This window comes from Capra hircus, chromosome 16 (assembly GCF_001704415.2).
Source record: "Capra hircus breed San Clemente chromosome 16, ASM170441v1, whole genome shotgun sequence".
NCBI lineage: Eukaryota > Metazoa > Chordata > Mammalia > Artiodactyla > Bovidae > Capra > Capra hircus.
In genome coordinates, this window is record NC_030823.1 from 59435060 (window position 1) to 59455561 (window position 20502).

Below are 20502 nucleotides of genomic sequence, written 5' to 3' on the forward strand. Positions count from 1 at the left end.
TTTAAGAATTCAGACCTTTTCGTTGGAGATCTTGATTAACAAGGAATTCTCAGGTGGCTCAGTGGTGAGAAATTCACCTGCCAGTGCAGGAGACACAGAAGACGTGGGTTTGATCCCTGGGTCAGGAAGATCCCCTGGAGGAAGAAATGGCAACCCACTCCAGTATTGTTGCCTGAGAAACCCCATGAACAGAGGAACCTGGCAGACTACAGTCTGTGGAGTCACAAAGAGCTGGACACGACTGAGCAACTACACACACACTCACTCTTATTAGCAAGGACAAACCTAACTAATTCACTGTGCAGTTTAAACCAGACATATTTGTTATTTGTTTTATATATATTATCTTCTGTCTCTATTTGGTATAATTCTTCTTTTTTCCAAGTTAAGAAAAATCAGTGTGCTGTAGAAAATACACTTACACTTACCTATTTACCCCAACTTCAAGGGCAAAATAATAAGCATAGTTTTAAGGAAACATTTAAAAATAGTATAATTTTATTGCATGTGAAAAGTGGTAGTGAATATTCCTTCTGTGAACATAGAGAAATATCAACAGTTTTATTAGGATTTCTGTATTTTGTGTGTTCCCCTGTTTTTTAAAAGACTTTTGCTTTATAATCATAGATTGTGAAAAATGAGAGGTAAAAATGTCTTCTAATTTTCTTTTTAATTACCATGTGCTCTAAAAGGAACTTGAAGATGGCCTAGAAGTTTATGGTGAGGGATTATAGGTTGCTTGGTTTGTATTATACTCACGTGGAAGCAAGTGTTCATTGAATGCCTGAATTTACTCACCCCTACACATTTAGTTTGGAGTCCAAGTCCAAATTAAAGCATCGTCCTTGAAGCATTTGTATATGTTATATTCCTTGTTTTTTTTGTTTGTTTGTTTTTGTGACAGTTAATTTTTAAAGAGCAACTTTCACCCAAAAAACTGGGCTTCTTAAATGTAATAGAGCTTGTTGGAGCACTTAGTGACATTCTCCATGTTGAGTTCAGGGAAGGAGAACAAGACTTGCTGGTGTTTGATGCTGATATGAAGCCTCTAGCATCTGGTGAGTTGTATTACAGTATGATGCAAACCTGATGTTTAATTATCTCTGTGAGGACAAGGAAAAAGAACGCATCGTTTAGGTAGCAATCTTAATTGTAACCACATCAACCAAACAGATCACAAGTTAGCCTTGAAAATGTTTCGTATATAATGACCTCCTTCCTGATGACATATGTATGTTGTAATAATGCTGCTATATTAAAATCTGAGTTTTTAAAGTTTACTTTCTTCATTGTTTAGATTTTTTAATAATTCTGAAGAAATAAGTTTTCTGAGATGATGCTCTCACGGGGAAACACTAGGTAGTCCAGTGGCTCTTAACTCGGTTGTTTAGCACTGAGCAGTCTGTGTAATTCTTTTATGTAATTACATTATAGTCCATTTAACTAGTCTCCTATCAATGGACATGTAGAGAGTATCCCCTTTTTTGTATTATAAAATATATAGTGTTCAATATCCTTGTGCCTACATCTTTGTATAGATACTAGTTTATTTCTTTAGGAGCTGCTATGGTTTTATGTCTATCTGAAATCCATTTTAGTGTGTCAACCTCTTATAAAATTGTCATAAACATATAAATTTGAACAAAATATGTGATTGGTTTGGGAATTCCCTAAAAATTAAGAGATTGTATTATGGAACATTAAGTGGTTACATACATTGAGGTTCCGTTGTACATTAGTAGTACAGGTAGTTATACTGTACATTAAGCAACAGTGAATGTTCACAGCTAAAGTTGAACAAGAAATAAATTGAAATAAGGATGTTGAAAAATAAAACCTTTCACCAAAGTTTAAAAAACCTTACCAGACTTCTCTTCCAACCTCCGCCCCCATCATAAATAATGTAAGATTTGTTCCCATCTGGAACTTCCCTTGTGTCTCTCCATACTGAAAGGTCTGCAAAGATAGGTTCGTATCTATCATAATCTGCCCAGTGCCTGGCACATAGAATGTGCTTAGTAATAGTTTGCAGGTTATTTTAATAGATACACATAGGTTTCTCTATCGGTCATTTCAGATGGAGCTGTGTCATCAGTCAGAAATTCATTTTTAGTTCAATCAGATAAGAAAATAGAAGGCAAAGCTTGTGTGTCCAGTCCCCCTAGAAATTCACTGTCTACTGCTGTTATCAAGGAGACTACTTGGGATTGCCCTTCAAAAAACCATAAGGAACCGGAACAGAAGATTTTCAAGAAGCCTAATCTGGTGGTAAAACCTTTGCAGCTGGTGAGTATGGTTTGATGTCTGTCTTCAAGTACTGGAGATTCAGCATTATGAAAAGTAACTGAATGAGTGTTTCTTTAGACAAAATTTCTGTTTGAGAAAAACTCTTATTTCTGGACATATGATTTCTTAGACAAGACCAGAACTTTGGTCTGAAGTCATCTTATACAGTGTTCATTCTGGTTTTCAGTCTTTTATATAGCTAGCTTTCCTTGAGTCTCATTTCAGAGTTATCAGTTGGCTTTGAAGACTTGACTGTTGTTTGAGGATGACATTGCTTGACAGATGTTGATTCTCTGTCCATCTGTTTCTGTAGGCTTGAAAACCCTTCAGGGCTTCAGAGGGAAGAACTGAGAAGCTTGGCTGTAACCGTATTCTCAATACTTAGCTGTAGGTTGCCCCTGCACCTAGCCTCAGTTGTAGGGTGCTTTTCTCTTTTATTTGATCTCTACACACACACTTCTCCGCTTTTGTGTTCTCATCTCCTGTTAGTTATTTTGTCATTATTAAGAAATTAGTTGCTTCCTCTTCTTCCCTTTTGTCCTTCATACCTGGTTTCTTTCATGGAGGGAAAACATTTTATTTGGAGAGCCTGCTGTATTTTCTAGAGGATGATAGAAAAGCCTAAAGGAAAATAGTATATTTTAGAATGAAAGTGTTTGAGAAGCCCCATTTTTGGTTGGAAGAGTAGTCTGAAATTTAATCCATTCTTTCAAGTTGCCTTTGTTGGTAGGATTGGTTAGGATGAGGCTGTATCTTATTTAGGCTGTAACTTAGTTCACCCTAAGTATTTGAAGCACCATGTTTTCAGTTTTGTACAGGGCAGTTGTGTGCGACACACTTTTAACTCTCTTTATGTACTTTACTTTTAACTCTCTTTATGTACTTTAACTCTCTTTATGTACAGTACTTTTTGTACCTTAGGTAAGGATCATCTTGGAAATTGTTTTAAAGGCATAACTGTGGGTCTCACTTCCAGATATTCAATCACTGAATCTGGGCTAGAGCCTAAGAATTTTCATTTTTATAATTTGCCAGGTGTTTCTAGTAAAGGTAACTCATGAAATATACTTTAAGAAACATTGTCAAAGTTTGACATGTTACTCAAAGATTTATAGTGGTTTCTTTTTTTTTTTTTTTTAATTTGTAGCAAGTAGAAATGAACAAATCCCAGCTCAACTTGGCAATGGCAAATCATGACATCCCACCAGATGCTGTGCGGGACAAGAAATTATGCAGACTGCCCCCATTAGATACTAGTACCCTCGTGGGTGTCTTTGTGGAGTATATCCTCTCTCCTAGTCAATTCTACATCCGAATCTACAGCAGGGATTCATCAGAGTTACTTGAGGACATGATGATTGAAATGCGGTAGGATTCTGTTATTTTCAATGTATTTTTCACATACCTTGTTAAGTCAGTTCTCAAACATTTTGGTCTCAGGGGTTTTAAAAATTAAGGACTCAGAAGAGCCTTTGCTTATCAGTATTTATTGTACCAAAAATAAAACAGTGAAAATGTAAAATATTACTTAAAAATCATAAGTTCATTTTTCTGAATATAATATTTTTATGGAAAATAGCTGTAGTTGGCATATAGAAGAAAGTTGTATTTCAGTATCTGCTTCTGCTTTTAATTTCTTGAGATACATTCTTTTGGTGAAAGTTTATGAAAACATCTGGCCTCAAATAGGTACATAGTTGGGGAAAAGAGTATTTTAACAGCCTTTTCAGAAAATTGTGAATATTATTTTGATAGTATATGAAACCTTGACAAGTAGTGGTTTCTTAAGGTTTGGTGTAATGTAGAATTTGAACTTTTCAAACTCTTACTATGTTAAAATCCATTTTTTAACTTTGCACTTTGAATGGATCCAGGATTAGCTATATAATTGCAGGCTCTAGTGCAAAATTGACATGCAAGACTTCTTGTTTAAAAATGAAGACTTTCAAAACAGCAGTAGCAGAGCATTATTAGAGTAAACATTCAGTTCAGTTCAGTCACTCAGTCGTGTCTGACTCTTTGCAACCCCATGGACTGCAGCACGCCAGGCTTCTCTGTCCATTGCCAACTGCCAGAGCTTGCTCAAACTCATATCCATTGAGTTGGTGATGCCATCCAACCATTTCATCCTCTGTCACCTCCTTCTCCTCCTGTCTTCAGTCTTTCCCAGCATCAGGGCCTTTCCAATGAATCAGTTCTTTGCATCAGGTGGCCGAAGTATTGGAGCTCAAGCTTTAGCATCAGTCCTTCCAATGAATATTCAGGACTGATTTCCTTTAGGATGGACTGGTTGGATCTCCTTGCAGTCCAAGGGACTCTCAAGAGTCTTCTCCAACACCACAGTTCAAAAGCATCAATTCTTTGGCACTCAGCTTTCTTTATGATCCAACTCTAACATCCATACATGACTACTAGAAAAACCACAGCTTTGACTAAACGGACCTTTGTTGGCTAGTGAAGTTGCTCAGTCGTCTCCGACTCTTTGTGACCCTGTGGACTGTAACCTACCAGTATCCTCTGTACATGGGATTTTCCAGGCAAGAGTACTGGAGTGGGTTGCCATTTCCTTCTCCAGGGTATCTTCCTGACTCAGGGATCAAACCAGGCTCTCCTGCATTGCAGGCAGACGCTTTACCATCTGAGCCACCAGGGAAACCTTGCCGAAGGTTTGTCGGCAAACCTTTGTAATATTCTGCCTAGGTTGGTCATAGCTTTTCTTGCAAGGAGCAGGTGTCTTTTAATTCATGGCTGCAGTCACCGTCTGCAGTGGTTTTGAAGCCGAAGAAAATAAAGTCTGACGCTGTTTCCACTGTTTCCCCATCTATTTCCCATGAAGTGATGGGACCAGATGCCGTGATCTTCATTTTCTGAATGTTGAGCTTTAAGCCAACTTTTTCACTCTCCTCTTCTACTTTCATCAAGAGGCTCTTTAGTTCCTCTTCGCTTTCTGCCATAAGGGTGATGTGATCTGCATATCTGAGGTTATTGATGTTTCTTCCGGCAATCCTGATTCCAGCTTGCGCTTCATCTAGCCTGGCATTTCACATGATGTACTCTGCATGTAAGTTAAACAACCTGGGTGACAATATACAGCCTTGACGTACTCCTTTTCAACTTTGGAACCAGTCTCTTGTTCCATGTCCAGTTCTAACTGTTGCTTCTTGACCTGAATACAGATTTCTCCATAGGCAGTTAAGGTGGCCTGGTATTCCCATCTCTTGAAGAATTTCCCACAGTTTGTTGTGATCCACACAGTCAAAGGCTTTGGAGCAGTCAATAAAGCAGAAGTAGATGTTTTTCTGGAACTTTCTTGCTTTTTCTGTGATCCAGTGGATGTTGGCAATTTGATCTCTGGTTCCTCTGCCTTTTCTGAATCTAACTTGAACATCTGGAAGTTCTTGGTTCATGTATTGTTGAAACCTAGCTTGGAAAATATTGAGCATTGCTTTGCTAGCATGTGAGATGAGTGCAGTTGTGCAGTAGGTTGAACATGCTTTGGCATTGCCTTTCTTTGGGATCGGGATGAAAACTGACCTTTTCCAGTCCTGTGGCCACTGCTGAGTTTTCCAAATTTGCTGGCATACTGAATGCAGCACTTGCACAGCATCATCTTTGGGGACTTGAAATAGCTCCACTGGAATTCCATCACCTCCACTAGCTTTGTTGGTAGTGATGCTTCCTAACGCCTACCTGACTTTGGACTCCAGGATTTCTGGATCATGAAGATCCTTTTTGTATAATACTTCTGTTTATTCTTGCCACCTCTTCTTAATATCTTCTGCTTCTGTTAGGTCCATACCGTTTCTGTCTTTTATTGTGCCCATCTTTGCATGAAATGTTCCCTTGGTATCTCTAATTTTCTGGAAGAGATCTCTGGTCTTTCCCATTCTATTGTTTTCCCCTATTTCTTTGCATGGATCCCTGAGGAAGGCTTTCTTATCTCTCCTTGCTATTCTTTGAAACTCTGCATTCAAATGGGTATATCTTTCCTTTTCTTCTTTGCCTTTAGCGTGTCTTCTTTTCTTAGCTGTTTGTAAGGCCTCCTCAGACAACAGTTTTGCCTTTCCTTTTCTTGGGAATGGTCTCGATCACTGCCTCCTGTACAGTGTCACAAACCTCTGTCCATTGTTCCTTAGGCAGTCTTTAACTATCAGATCTAATCCCTTGAGTGTGTTTGTCCCTTTCCACTGTATAAGTAAGCATAGAGACCTTCTAAGTGTGGACTCAATGGAACTGGCCCTCAATTTTACCACCATTTGTGATTTTAAAACATCATGCATTGGTCTTTTGGAAAATACTGGTGCAGTGAGTTATATACATCTTCCAAATGTGGATGTTTCGTCACACAATATATTTTTTAAAAATCACACTCATCAGTATCTCTGATATCATCAGAAGAGTATTATGTATTAGGAAGCTGTCAAGCTCACAGTGCTAGATGTAACATTTCAAAAATTTTAATTGGAAAGGTTTGAATTTTATCATTGACAATAAATACTGTAAGTGTTTTCCTGGAAGTGACAAGCCCACTTCATTCTTGAGAAAGTGTGAGTCAAATACCCAAATCTGAATAAACATAGTTTCTGAGTGGACCTTTCAAGCAAAAATGGTGTTTAATAGTGTCTTATTCATCTTCCAACTAAAAACAATACTCCACACTCACATACACACACGCAGAACAGCTGGTTCAGTTCACAACTGAAATCCGTAAGTGCTTTTCCTTAAGGCAACTTAGGAAGCATTGTACTTCGATTTTTGTTACAGAGAATATTGAAAAGATAGTCACTCTTTGTTTGAGATTTAATACACTTAATACTTTTTATTGCTTTATCATGGACATTCTTAAGTTAAATTAGCCTTTTTTTCTTTAAAAACATTTAATTGGACTGCATGGCAGTGAAAAATAAATGACTGCTAGTACAGTTGAATCAGAGAAGGCAATGGCAACCCACTCCAGTACTCTTGCCTGGAAAATCCCATGGACGGAGGAGCCTGGTAGGCTGCAGTCCATGGGGTCGCGAAGAGTCGGACGTGACTGAGCGATTTCACTTTCACTTTTCACTTTCATGCATTGGAGAAGGAAATGGCAACCCACTCCAGTGTTCTTGTCTGGAGAATCCCAGGGATGAGGTAGCCTGGTGGGCTGCTGTCTCTGGGGTCGCACCGACTGGAGCGACTTAGCAACAGCAGCAGTAGTACAGTTGAATGTCACTGGTTTGATTCAGCAAAGGCACCTGGAGTTTTACCCTTTTGTAAAACTTTGTAAAAGCAAAGGCACCATTGCTTTTATACCATCAATGCAAATGTTAACCCAGTGAAAAGGGCAAATAATTATTTTCATAATAATACAATATATTAAAATAGCTTTGATCTTATGAACTCTTTGAAAATATGTCAGGGTCCCAGGAATTTGTAAACTGCACTTGGAGAATTACCGCTCTAAATTATCTTTTTTCTATTGAATAATGATGTCTTTTGTTAGTAAACACTATGTAAAATGTTTACATTTTCATTCACTAGATTTATTCATGAACAGCAATCTGATTTTTACATTGGTGTCACATATAAGAGTAATTTATTTTGTATCTCTCCAAAAGCATACTGTTTTTTCTAAGTAGACTGTATCGCTATATTATATATATTATATATATCACTATATTATATACTGTATCACTATATATATGTATGCCAAGAATACTTGGTATAATGTTAATAATGATCACTTAATAAATTTCTATTTGGAGAAGTTTATTGGTAAAGAGAAAGAATTTGGACATGAAAAAGAAGATTAATTGGTATCAGTAATAAGCATTACCAAATACGAAAAAGTGAGAATTTTTCTTTGCCTTTTGCCAAGACTTTCCTGCTCTTGATAACATCAGTAAAACTGATCTTTAATTGTTTTCTTTTTCTATGGATTTCTTTTATGGAATTCTGCAGGCGCTGTTATTCTAATCAGTTGGTTTCTGATCGATATGCCATGCCAGAGTGTTTTATCCAGCCAGGACATCTCTGTTGTGTAAGGATTTCTGAGGATAAGTGGTGGTATCGGGTCATTATCCATCGAATTCTTGGGAAACAGGAAGTTGAAGTGTTCTATCCAGATTTTGGAAACATTGGAACTGTTCAGAAGTCTTCCCTGAGGTTCCTCAAGTGAGTTAATTAATTCATTAAGAACAATTTAGGTTTGAACCATAATGCTGGAGTTGTGGGGGAGTGAGGACCTCTCTTCCTTTTCTCCTGCCTCCGTCCTTTCTACCCCTTTCTTCTGAGTGCAGATTTGGCAAATGGTCATTTAGTTTCACAGCTGGATTACAATCTCTTGTGTTTTCTGTCACATGACTGTGAATCTGAATGGACCATGAGACTAAATTTCACCCTCTTATTAAGAAAATGATGCTTTGGGTCATGCTAAGAGTTGCATTTATATATCATGAAGTTTGGACTGTTTCCCCCTATATTTTAATTTCATGGTTTCAAAGACTTGTTATGTTTTACAAATTTCTTTCTTAGACATTAGTGTGAAGTGGTAAGACATTTCATGTAAAAATGCATGCATTAAATACTCTGAGATGGTGTAAAAAACTGAAATCAAGAAGTGGATAAGACTTGCACCACAGCTACTGAAGCCCACATGCCTGGAGTTCGTGCTTTACAACAAGAGAAGCCACCTCAGTGGGAAGCCCGTGCACTGCAGTGAAGAGTAGCTGCCACTTGCTGCAACTAGGGAAAGCCCACATGCAGCAAGAAGATCTAGCACAGCCAGAAATACATAATTTTTTTTTAAAGAAAGGGATAAGAGATTCCATAAAATGCAGTTTTAAAATATTAAATATTCATATATTTGTCTGTTGCAGGTGCTGCTACACAAAGCTTCCTGCTCAGGCTATCCCTTGTTCTTTGGCATGGGTGAGACCAGTAGAGGTATGTTTGTTTGCTCTCCATTTAATAAGCAAACATTTGATGCCAAGAACAATTCTAAGTTCTCAGGATAAAAAAATAAAACATGAAAAAGAAAGTCATTGTAGAAAGAATGGGAGAAAGGCATGTAGACAAAAATAATTGTACTTGTCAGATTTCCTAGGGAGTTTTATAGTGTATGACAGAAATACAGAAGGACAGCCCTTGTTTCTGTTCAAGGTAATCAGAGACGGTGTCTTAAAAGAGGTGACATTTGCATGAAACTTTGAAGGAAGATTAGCACCATAACTGAACAAACAAGAAAGACATTCCAGGCGAAGGAAGAGTAGCATGAAGTATCTCAAATTTGAGGAATTTTAAGTCGTTCTGTTTGGCTATGTAATAGAGGATGAGCTGCAGTTGGTGCATGGCAAATGATGTCAGAGAAACAGGAGACTAAGGTGGAGACCTGTAGCCATGTGCAGGAGTCTGGACATTGTCCTTTATTGTTTTAAAAACTTTTTTTTTTTGTATTGGCGTATAGCTAGTTAACAAACAACGTTGTGATAGTTCAGATGGACAGCAAAGGGATTCAGCCATACATATACGTGTATTCATTCTCTCCCAAACTCCTGTCCCATCCAGGCTACCACATAACATTGAACAGAGTTCAATTATCTTAGGTTAGGTTGGGTATCTGTTTTAAATATAGCAGTGTGTACATGCTGGATGTTGTCCTTTAGTTTCTGGGGAGCAACTAAAGAGAACTGCCACAATCAGAAATACATTTTTAAAAGAGTTCTCTAGTGACATTGTTGTAGGAGATGTTTGGTATGGGGTGGAACAGGAGCCATTTTCATCCATATAGATACATATATTTGTGTAGTTATAATTATGCACCTAATTTTGTTTTTTCCCCCCTCAGAACTCTTAATTATGCATACTGTATACATTTATTATCCCATATTGGTCTGTTTAAATAACTTATCAGTAGCTTCATTTGTTGTTGTTGTTCAGTTGCTAAGTTGTGCCTCACTCTTTGCGACCCCGAGGACTGCAGCACACCAGGCTTCCCCATCTTTCACTGTCTCCCAGTGTGTGCTCAGATTCGCGTCCACTGAGTCGGTGATGCGATTTAACCATTTCATCCTTTGCCACCCTCTTCTCCTTTTGCCTTCAATATAGTATCAGAACTATCTGCTAATGAAATTGAAGTTTACAAATTTACTCTTTAGGAAACAAAACTATATTATTGAGGTAACATTGATTTATAACATTATGTTTATAATATTGATTTATAACATTATGTGTACAACATTGTATTTCCACTTCTATATGCATATATCCCACCACATACTCACTACCAAAAGTTTATTTTCCATCAGATGACCCACCCCCTTTACCCATTTGCCCACCCCCTCTTCCCTCCCCTCTGATAACCATTACTCTGTTCTCCGTATGTACATATTTGTGTGTTTGGTTTGTTCATTAGTTTTTGCTTGTGTATTAGTTTTTAAATACTCTACAAGAGTGAAATCATGTGATAGATGTCTTTATCCATCTGACTTATTTTATTTAGCATAAAATGCTCAAGTTCAATCCACGTTGTTGCAAATGGTAAGGTCACATCTTTTTTTTTTTAATAGCTGAGCAGTATTCCATTATATTTATATGCCACATTTTCTTTATTCTGCTGTTGATGGGCACTTCACTTGATTCATATCTTGGCTATTTAAATAATGCCAAAGAACGTGAGGGTGCAGATATATTTTCCGATTAGTGTTTTCATATTCTTTGGATAAATACCCAGAAGTGAGATAGCTGGATCATATGATAGTTCTAGTCTTAATTTTTTGAGGAATCTCCATACTGTCTCTGTCTATCCACCAATTTACTTTCTCACCAGTACTGTATATGAGAGTTCCCTTTTCTCCACATCATTGCCAACACTTCTATTTCTTACCTTTTTGATAATAGCCATTCTTACAGGTGTAAGGTGCTGTCAAACTGTGGGTTTGATTTTTATTTCCATAATAATTAGTGCTGTTGAATATCTTTTCATGTACCTGTTGGCCATTTGTATATTGTCTTTGGAAAATGTCTCTTCAGTTTCTTTACCCATTTTCGAACCAGACTGTTTTTGTTGTTGTTGAGTTGTATAAGTTCTTTATATGCTTTGAATAAACCTCGTATCAGATATATCATTAGCAAAAATCTTCTCCTATTTGGTAGACAGTCTTGTTATATATGGAGAAGGAAATGGCACCCCACTCCAGTATTCTTGCCTGGAGAATCCCATGGACGGAGGAGCTTGGTGGGCTACAGTCCATGGGTCACAAAGAGTTGGACACGTCGGAGCGACTTCACTTTCACTTTCACTTGTTATATTGCTAATTTCCTTTGCTGTGCAAAAGCTTTTTAGCTTGGTGTAGTCCCTTTTATTTATTTTTGCTTTTGTTTTCCTTGCCTGTGGGGACATATCTAAGGAGATATTGCTAAGACTGATGTCAAAGAGCATACTGTCTGTGTTTTCTTCCAGGAACTTTATTTAGTCTCAGGTCTTACATTTGGTCCCGGGCTTCCCTGATAGCTCAGTTGATAAAGAATCTGCCTGCAATGCAGGAGACCTGGGTGTGATCCCTGGGTTGGGAAGATCCCCGGAGAAGGGAAAGGCTACCCACTCCAGTATTCTGGCCTGGAGAATTCCGGAACTGTATAGTCCGTAGGGTCACAAAGAGTCAGACACTACTGAGTGACTTTCACTTACATTTACATCTTTAGTCCATTTTGAGTTGATTTGTGTGTATGGTGGGAGATAGTGGTCTGTGCTCTAGTTGCAGTATGTGGCTTCTCCTGTTGCGGAGCCTGGGCTCTAGGGTGCACAGGCTTCAGTGGTCGCAGCGTGAGGGCTCAGCAGTTGTGGCCCACAGACTTAGTTGCCCTTGCAGCATGTGGGATTTTCCCGGACCAGGGATCAAATCCATGTCCCCTGCATTGGCAGGTGGATTCTTAACCAGTGGACCACCAAGAAAGTCCTGTTTGGTTCTTTCTTTTTTTTTTTTTTAGAGTTTCAATCTCTTAGGTGAAATATTCCTTCTGTTCATTAACTTTATTCATGAGCTCATTAAACTGCCTTTCTCACTGCTCATTGAATTTCTTCGCAACAGCTATTTTGAATTCTTTAACAGTTAAATTGAAGCATTCCATGCCTTTGGTTTCTGGAGAACTGTCGCTGTCTTTTTGTGGTACAGTGTCGCTGTGAGTCTTGGTGGTGGTTGACCAGGTGTTCCTGAGCTGGTGTTGAATGGCAGAGTAGGAGTTTGATTTCCTCCAGTAGGTGGCGCAATCATTTAAGTTTTTGGTTTCTTTTACCTGAGCGGCCTCTGGTTGTATTTGAGAGTTGGCCCTTTCCAGCCTCCACCTTCCCTGTAAGAGGGGTGGCTCCATGCCTTGTTTGTCCCTGCTTTTTGTGCCACCAGGGTCTTCGCTGCCTTGCTTCTGCTGTAGCCGCTGTTGTCATCTGGCCTGTGGGCTCTTTGCTTGTGTCAGGGCTCCCCTTGAGACACAGGACCTGCTGAGGGGAGAGGTGATGAAGGGGGTGCAGGTGGGGTCGTGGGCTCCTCAGATGCTGGAGGGACAGGCTCCCAGGCCCCGCTGCCGCTCCTGCCTGCGGCCGTGGGTGCCAGGGGCGGTCAGGTGGCCACAGTTGTGCGCACGGCCTTCTTTGTGGCCCCCAGGTTCTCCGCAGCTGTGTGTTCACGACCTCACCCAGAGGGCCAGGATGCCAGCATGGACTCTGCAGTTCCCCCGCCCCTCTGTGCGTTTCAGTCCATCTCCCTTTGGGTGTGCAGATGTGTGGAATTCTGCAGTGCCCTGTGGTGCTGGGCAGAAGCACGTTTTGTGAATTGTGGATGTTTCACTGAATATAGATTGAAGGAGAGAGGCAAAGGTAGTCTTTACTACTCTACCATGTTTCTGAAGTCTGAAAACTGTGTTCTTCGGTTTTAATATGTTTATGTGTTGATTTGTTCTTATGTATCCTACTTTGTGGTTCATTGGAATTTTTATCTGTGCATTTTTACTTTTCATTCAGTTCAGTTCTTAGCCATTATCTCCTCAGTTACTGTCTTTTCCCTATATTCATATTTATAGCCCCCTCCGTTTTTCTCTTTTTGTAGAACCATAATTTAAAAACATGGTAAACCTTCTCAGTTTGCCTGCCATATCTTTTAACCTCTGTTCTGTAGTCTATATACATTTCTGTCTTCTGTGTTGCATTCTGGGTAATTTTTCTAAATTATCTTCCAGTTTACTAATTTTTTAGAAGTTTATTTTTTAATTGAAGGATAATTGCTTTACAGAATTTTGTTGTTTTCTGTCAGACATCAAAATGAATCAGCCATAGGTGTTTATTTTTTTATTTCTACCTAATCTGTTATTGAATACACCTATTAGGGTTTGGGGACTTCCTTGGTGGCTCAGACGGTAAAGCATCTGCCTACAGTGTGGGAGACCTGGGTTCAATCCCTGGGTTGGGAAGATCTCCTGGAGAAGGAAATGGCTACCCACCCCATTATTCTTGCCTGGAAAATCCCATAGACGGAGGAGCCTGGTAGCCTACAGTCCATGAGGTCACAAAGAGTCAGACGCGACTGAGCGACTTCACTTTCACTTTCATTAGGGTTTTACTTTTGGTTATTATTACTCTATTTTTACTTTCTAATTTCTAATTCGAATATTATTATTATTATATTTTCACTTTCTAAAAATTCTCTTGATTAATTCTGCTAGATTGATTTTTAATAGATTGCAGATCTCTACAGAAGCTTTCAAGTTAATTTCATTTTTTGTTTGTTTTTACATGTAGTAAGTTTATTTGTTTTGTAATTCATCTGGAAATTCAGATATCTAAAGTTTCTGAGATTTTGTATTAGTTATATTGTATTTGTGATTTGTTGTCTCTTTATATACTTTTTATCTTTGGCTATGTCCTGTTTATTGACTTTTAAAAACTTTTTTTGTAAAATTGGTTGGAATATAGATTGAGTTTGCCTGCCTCTAGAAAGATTTACATTCTCTTCTGCCAGGTACCTAGCAGTCTAGAACCATGTTAATTCAAATGAACAAAGTGAGGATTTGTGTACCACCCAGCTGATGTGAAAATTGAGCTGCAAATCCATGTGAAGGCTAATTTATTTCTTTTTTTGCCTTATTCTGAGCATGTATCCCTAGGGACTCAATAAACTCCTCTCCACTCTCTCTCATGGGCAGATACTGGCTTGAATTTCTGTCCTCTGACCTGTAAGATCATTGAAACCAAAGTTCAGATTAGCCTGGATTAGCAGATAACCTTAAGACAAAAATAGTTCCCACTTTCCCTTTAATTTTGACCTGACCTGTGTTACTCTTTTGTTAGTTCTCTGATGCTTTTTTGGACATGTTTTAAAAATATTTTATCTAAAATTTTTAGTTCCTGTGGGAGGGTTGGTCCAATAATCTAACTCAGTCATTTCCAAACATGGAAGTTTTTCATCACATTAAGATAAGTTTTCCCCCAAATCCCATTTTCACCATTTTTCCTTTATTCTACCTTTTCTCATCCCCAAATCATAAATATCCTCAAATGTGTTATTCTGGTATTTTCATGGTTTGATTTTTCCACTAAAATACTTAGTTCATTAGGAATTCACTTGTATTTGTAGTTTGGTTTTTATAATTGGTGTTTGAATTTGTCATCTGAATCTCACATCTTGATTGTATTTCAGGAACATTGGACATCCAGAGCTGTTTTGCAGTTCCAGAAGTTGTGTGGCTTGAAACCATTAGTAGGGGTAGTGGATGAATATGTAGATGGGATCCTGAACATTTTCCTGTGTGACACATCCTCAAATGAAGATGTCTATTTCCACCACGTTTTGAGGACAGAGGGTCATGCTATTGTATGCCGAGAAAATGTCCCTTCTAAGGTGGAGCAGTCTGAATGTATTTTGTAATGTATTTTGTTTAATCTCAACCCTTCAAGGTATGAGAATTTAATACAGAAGGTTATTTGATTAATTCTTTAAGAGACATCTGTGAGATGCCTGGCTTACAGCACTTTCTTAATTTTCTCATGACCACAGAAAACTACATTTGGCTTATTGTCCTTTAGAATGTGAGTGCTTTTATTTTAAATAATGGAGAATTCTGTCTTACCCCCTAGTATTTAATTCTCTGAAGTTTTCTTAGAGAAGAGCAACACTCTCTTATTTTCTAATTATTGATAACAGTGTCTACATCACCATTAATATTGGTGTTGATCATTTTTGTGGCCAGCAAGCACTATCAGTATGGGAAAAATTTTATTAAATTTTAGAAGATAATACATTTCCACAACATTTGAGGATTATGGAGTGCTCTTTCCATTTTTTTCTGAGAAACTAAACTCTGCCTTCTCCTTTTTCTTACCCTAGGGTTTCAGAGACCTCAACCCGTTAGCTTTATACACTAAATCCAGTGTGAGGCCTGAGGACATTGTCCTAAAAGAGCTGGGCTATCATTCCCAGCAGCACTATTTTAATGAAGACCGAGAGATCAGTCCACAGTCAAAAGAGAGTGACTTATATATCCTGGTAAGAGGTTTTTTGCAAATACTGTCATATTCTTTTTATTATTGTTAATATTTAATGAGTACTTACTGTATGCCAGACACTATAAAAGGCACTTTTAATATATTATTTAATACTCATAAAATACTTGTGATGTAGTGCTTAGTTGCTCAGTCGTGTCCAACTCTGCGACCCCATGGACTGTATCCCACCAGGCTCCTCTGTCCATGCAGATTCTCCAGGCAGGAATACTGGAGTGGGTTGCCATGCCCTCCTCCAGGGGATCTTCCCAACCCACGGATCAAACCCAGGTCTCCCGCATTGCAGGTGGATTCTTTACCATCTGAGCCACAGGGAAGCCCAAGAATACTGGAGTGGGTAGCCTATCTCTTCTCCAGAGGATCTTCCCGACCCAGGAATTGAACCAGGGTCTCCTGCATTGCAGGCGGATTCTTTACCAGCTGAGCTACCAGGGAAGTTGTAGTGACTATAATTAACTTTATTTTAGCAATGAGGAAACAGGCATTTGCACACCTGGGGAGGTTTGGAAACTACACAGTACTCTCAATAGTTACCTTGTCTCTTATCATTTGCTGGTTTAAACCTTCATTTCATCCATACATTTTCCTGCATAATTTCTCTCATATACTGAATTCTGCTGCCACCTTGGTGCAGTTGTGACCTTACCTGCATGGATCCAAATGCTATTTTTTCTTCCCTCTACACACTTCAGATGTTTCTTAAGTGTTCTCATTTCTAACTTTTTCTGTAAACCTTGTGGCAACTCCTACCCACAGTAATAATAATCATATTGTTATGTATTATTCTATACCACAGTTCAGTTGCTCAGTTGTGTCCAACTCTTTGCAACCCCATGAACTGCAGCATGCCAGGCTTTCCTGTCCATCACCAACTCCCAGAGTTTGTGGAAACTCATGTCCATTGAGTCAGTGATGCCATCCAACCATCTCATCCTCTGTCATCCCCTTCTCCTCCTGCCTTCGATCTTTCCCAGCATCAGGGTCTTTTCAGTTCTTCGCATCAGGTGGCCAAAGTATTGGAGTTTCAGCTTCAGCATCAGTCCTTTCAATGAATATTCAGGACTGATTTTCTTTAGGATGGACTGGTTGGATCTCCTTGCAGTCCAAGGGATTCTCAAGAGTCTTCTCCAACACCACAGGTCAAAAGCATCAATTCTTTGGCACTCATCTTTCTTTATGATCCAACTCTCACATCCATACATGACTACTGGAAAAACCATACCTTTGACTAGACGGACCTTTGTTGGTAAAGTCTCTGCTTTTTAATAGGCTGTCTAGATTGGTCATAGCTTTTCTTCCAAGGAGCAAGTGTCTTTTAATTTCATGACTGCAGTCCCCATCTGCAGTGATTTTGGAGCCCCCCAAAATAAAGTCTCTCACTGTTTCCACTGTTTCCCCATTTATTTGCCATGAACTGATGGGACCAGATGCCATGATCTTAGTTTTCTGAATGTTGAGTTTTAAGCCAACCTTTTCACTCTCCTCTTTCACTTTCGTCAAGAGGCTCTTTAGTTCTTCTTCGCTTTCTGCCATAAATGTAGTGTCATCTGCATATCTGAGGTTATTGATAGTTCTCCTGGCAATCTTGATTCCAGCTTGTGCTTCATCCAGTCCAGCATTTCTCATGATGTACTCTGCATATAAGTTAAATAAGCAGGGTGACAGTATACAGCCTGGATGACAACAAACCAGTCTGTTGTTCCATGTCCAGTTCTAACTGTTGCTTCTTGACCTGCATACAGATATCTCAGGAGGCAGGTCAGGTGGTCTGGTATTCCCATCTCTTTTCAGAATTTTCCAGAGTTTGTTGTGATCCACACAGTCAGAGGCTTTGGCATAGTCAGTAAAGCAGAAGTAGATGTTTTTCTGGCACTCCCTTGCTTTTTCAATGATCCAGTGGATGTTAGCAATTTGATCTCTGGTTCTTCTGCCTTTACTAAAACCACCTTGAACATCTGGAAGTTCACGGTTCACATACTGTTGAAGCCTAGCTTGGAGAATTTTGAGCATTTCTTTGCTAGCGTGTGAGATGAGTGCAATTGTGTGGTAGTTTGAGCATTCTTGGGCATTGCCTTTCTTTGGGATTGGGATGAAAACTGACCTTTTCCAGTCCTGTGGCCACTGCTGAGTTTTCCAAATTTGCTGGCATATTGAGTGCAGCACTTTCACAGCATCATCTTTTAGGATTTGAAATAGCTCAACTGGAATTCCATCACCTCCACTAGCTTTGTTGGTGGTAATGCTTCCTAAGGCCCACCTGACTTCAGACTCTAGGATGTCTGACTCTAGGTGAGTGATCACACCATCATGATAAAAAGATAACAATGACACTTACTGTACTTGTGCTGTGTGGCAGGCGCTGTTCTAAGTACTTGCACGTACTAGTTAATTAATCTTCACAACCACTTTACCAGGTTATTTCATTAAGATCCCCATTTTAGATATATGTAAAGTGACGCACATTAGTGAATAAGTTAAATGACTTTTCAGCAAATGAGCAAATAAATAGGCATGTCTTCAAAGTCTCATATTCCTCATGGCAATAAGTACTAAGCTAAAAGTATAGGTTGTGCTCAGTTTGAGAGTCCCCAAATTTATTTTTTCTAGACATGACAAAGCTTTATTCTTTGAATAAAATATGAAAATATTGTTTTGTAAGTATGTTTTTTATATATGACTTTTTAAATTATAGGGATAATGTTATTTTGTTAGTGGACTTGCATTATTAGAAAAGATAAAAAGGAAAGGCTATTTTGCTGTACCCCTGAAACTAACACAACATTGTAAATCAATTATATTTCAGCAAAATTTTTTTTCAAAAGACCATTTGACTACTGGGAGATTAACCTACTCTGAAAAATGTGTATGAATGTTTACTGCTGTATATTTCAAGCAATGTCAACATTTTAGATTTCATTTCAGTTTAAAGCTAGTTAAAATTAATTGGGCTTCTTTAACCTGTAAAACTTTCTGAAATCTGAATTTTTGTTAGTCCTTATTACTTGGTTACTTGAGTTTTTAGAATATCTTATCATCACTGTGTTGATGTCTTTAAATAATCATAGTTCAGTCCTAAAAATGAAATAAGGCCATCTTTTCTGCAAAGAGATAAGGCCTAAAGCTTCTCTATTGTACCCCAACCTGTATTTTAACATATCAAGACTCCCACATGCTATATACACACATAAACCTACCTCTATACACTTTGTTGTTGTTTAGTCACTAAGTCATGTCCAATTCTTTTGTGACCCCGTGGACTATAGCCCACCAGGCTCCTCTGTCCATGGGATTCTCCATGCAAGAATACTGAAGTGGGTTGCCATTTCTTTCTCCAGGGGATCTTCCCAACCCAGGGATCAAACCCATGTCTCCTGCATTGGCAGACAGATTCTTTACTGCTGAGCCAGCAGGGAAGCCCCTCTATACACCTGATTCCCTCTAATCCTTGCTTTTCTTTTAGGCATCCTAACAGTTTTATTTATCTCCTTTATTACATGTTCTCAGACATCTTCCTTCTCTGGTATTATTTTGGTCAATGTGACATCTCTGTATTAGCTCTACACTGAAGGTTGTGCTGTGATGATCTGATTGTGTATCTTCATGCTATATTTGAGTTCTTTTAGAGCTGGGCCCCTGTTGCATTCATCTTTATACCCGCAGAGCTACCCTGTACACATTACATAATATGTACTCAATAATTGTTAACCTCTGTGTGCGTCCTCAGTCGTGTCTGCTTCTTTGCGACCCAGTGGACTGTAGCCACAGGCTCCTCTGTCCATGGGATTCTCCAGGCAAAAATACTGGAGTGGTTTATCATTTCCTCCTCCGGGGGATCTTCCTGACCCTGGATTGAACCCATGTCTCTTATGTCTCCTGCATTGGTAGGCAGATTGTTTACCACTTTGCCACCTGGGAAGCCCTTGGCCTGAACTAATTTAATAGGATGGGAATACCTAGGGTCAGTGCCTAAAGTTAGAAAATAATGTTCCATATGTATGAATGATAGTGAAAAATTGCCCCTAGAATTTATAGGCGTGTAAATATTGGAAACAGCATTACTATAGAAAATAAAATAATTTCTCTTTCTTATCTACTAGCAAGATATTAATGATGAAAAGACTTTAAGTCACCTTAAATCAGTCACCTCAGAGGAGCTATTAAAGGATTCTAAATTAAATTCTTTGGAAATACAAGATAAGAGCTGTGAAGAAGATCCAAAGTGGTCCATCCCAGAGCTAAAGGATCTGAAAGAAGAAAATGAGGTAGGAGAAGGGGATATAGCTTTTTAAAAATGTAATTAATAAATTATGAATGAAGGAGACTGAAGTAAAATAGCTCTTTATGCCCTATTCATTGTGGTGCCGTCAGAGCATCTCCCACAGATGAATTAAAAATTCTTCAGCGATCACTAAGACCAAAGTTTCAGCAATGTAGCCTTGATCACAAAAAAGAAAAGCCATTATCTGACTTCTGGGCAATTTTTAAGAATTATGCAGTGATTAGAAAGTAGTATTGAGAAATAGTATTAGGAAGACCCATCAAGAAAAATGTTTGACAGCTCTCTTTGGAGGGCATATTTTTAATCAAATGTCCATGTGCTCACAGCTGTCTTAAAACCAAATGTTTATGTGCACACAGCTTAGAGTTCCCCATAACCCCTTCCCCTTCATTTCCTATTTCACAGAGCA

General features: G+C 38.6%; 1 protein-coding gene across 1 annotated transcript in view; it reads left to right on the forward strand.

The window, feature by feature from the left end:
• Nucleotides 1-20502, forward strand: part of TDRD5 (tudor domain containing 5) — an 80963-nt gene that overhangs the window by 47132 nt on the left and 13329 nt on the right. Inside the window, exons 6-12 of the mRNA XM_018059985.1 lie at nt 905-1058; nt 2114-2286; nt 3434-3654; nt 8227-8439; nt 9144-9210; nt 14952-15152; nt 15639-15797. Of these exons, the coding sequence (XP_017915474.1) occupies nt 905-1058; nt 2114-2286; nt 3434-3654; nt 8227-8439; nt 9144-9210; nt 14952-15152; nt 15639-15797 (1188 nt within the window). The remainder of the gene's footprint in view (nt 1-904; nt 1059-2113; nt 2287-3433; nt 3655-8226; nt 8440-9143; nt 9211-14951; nt 15153-15638; nt 15798-20502) is intronic.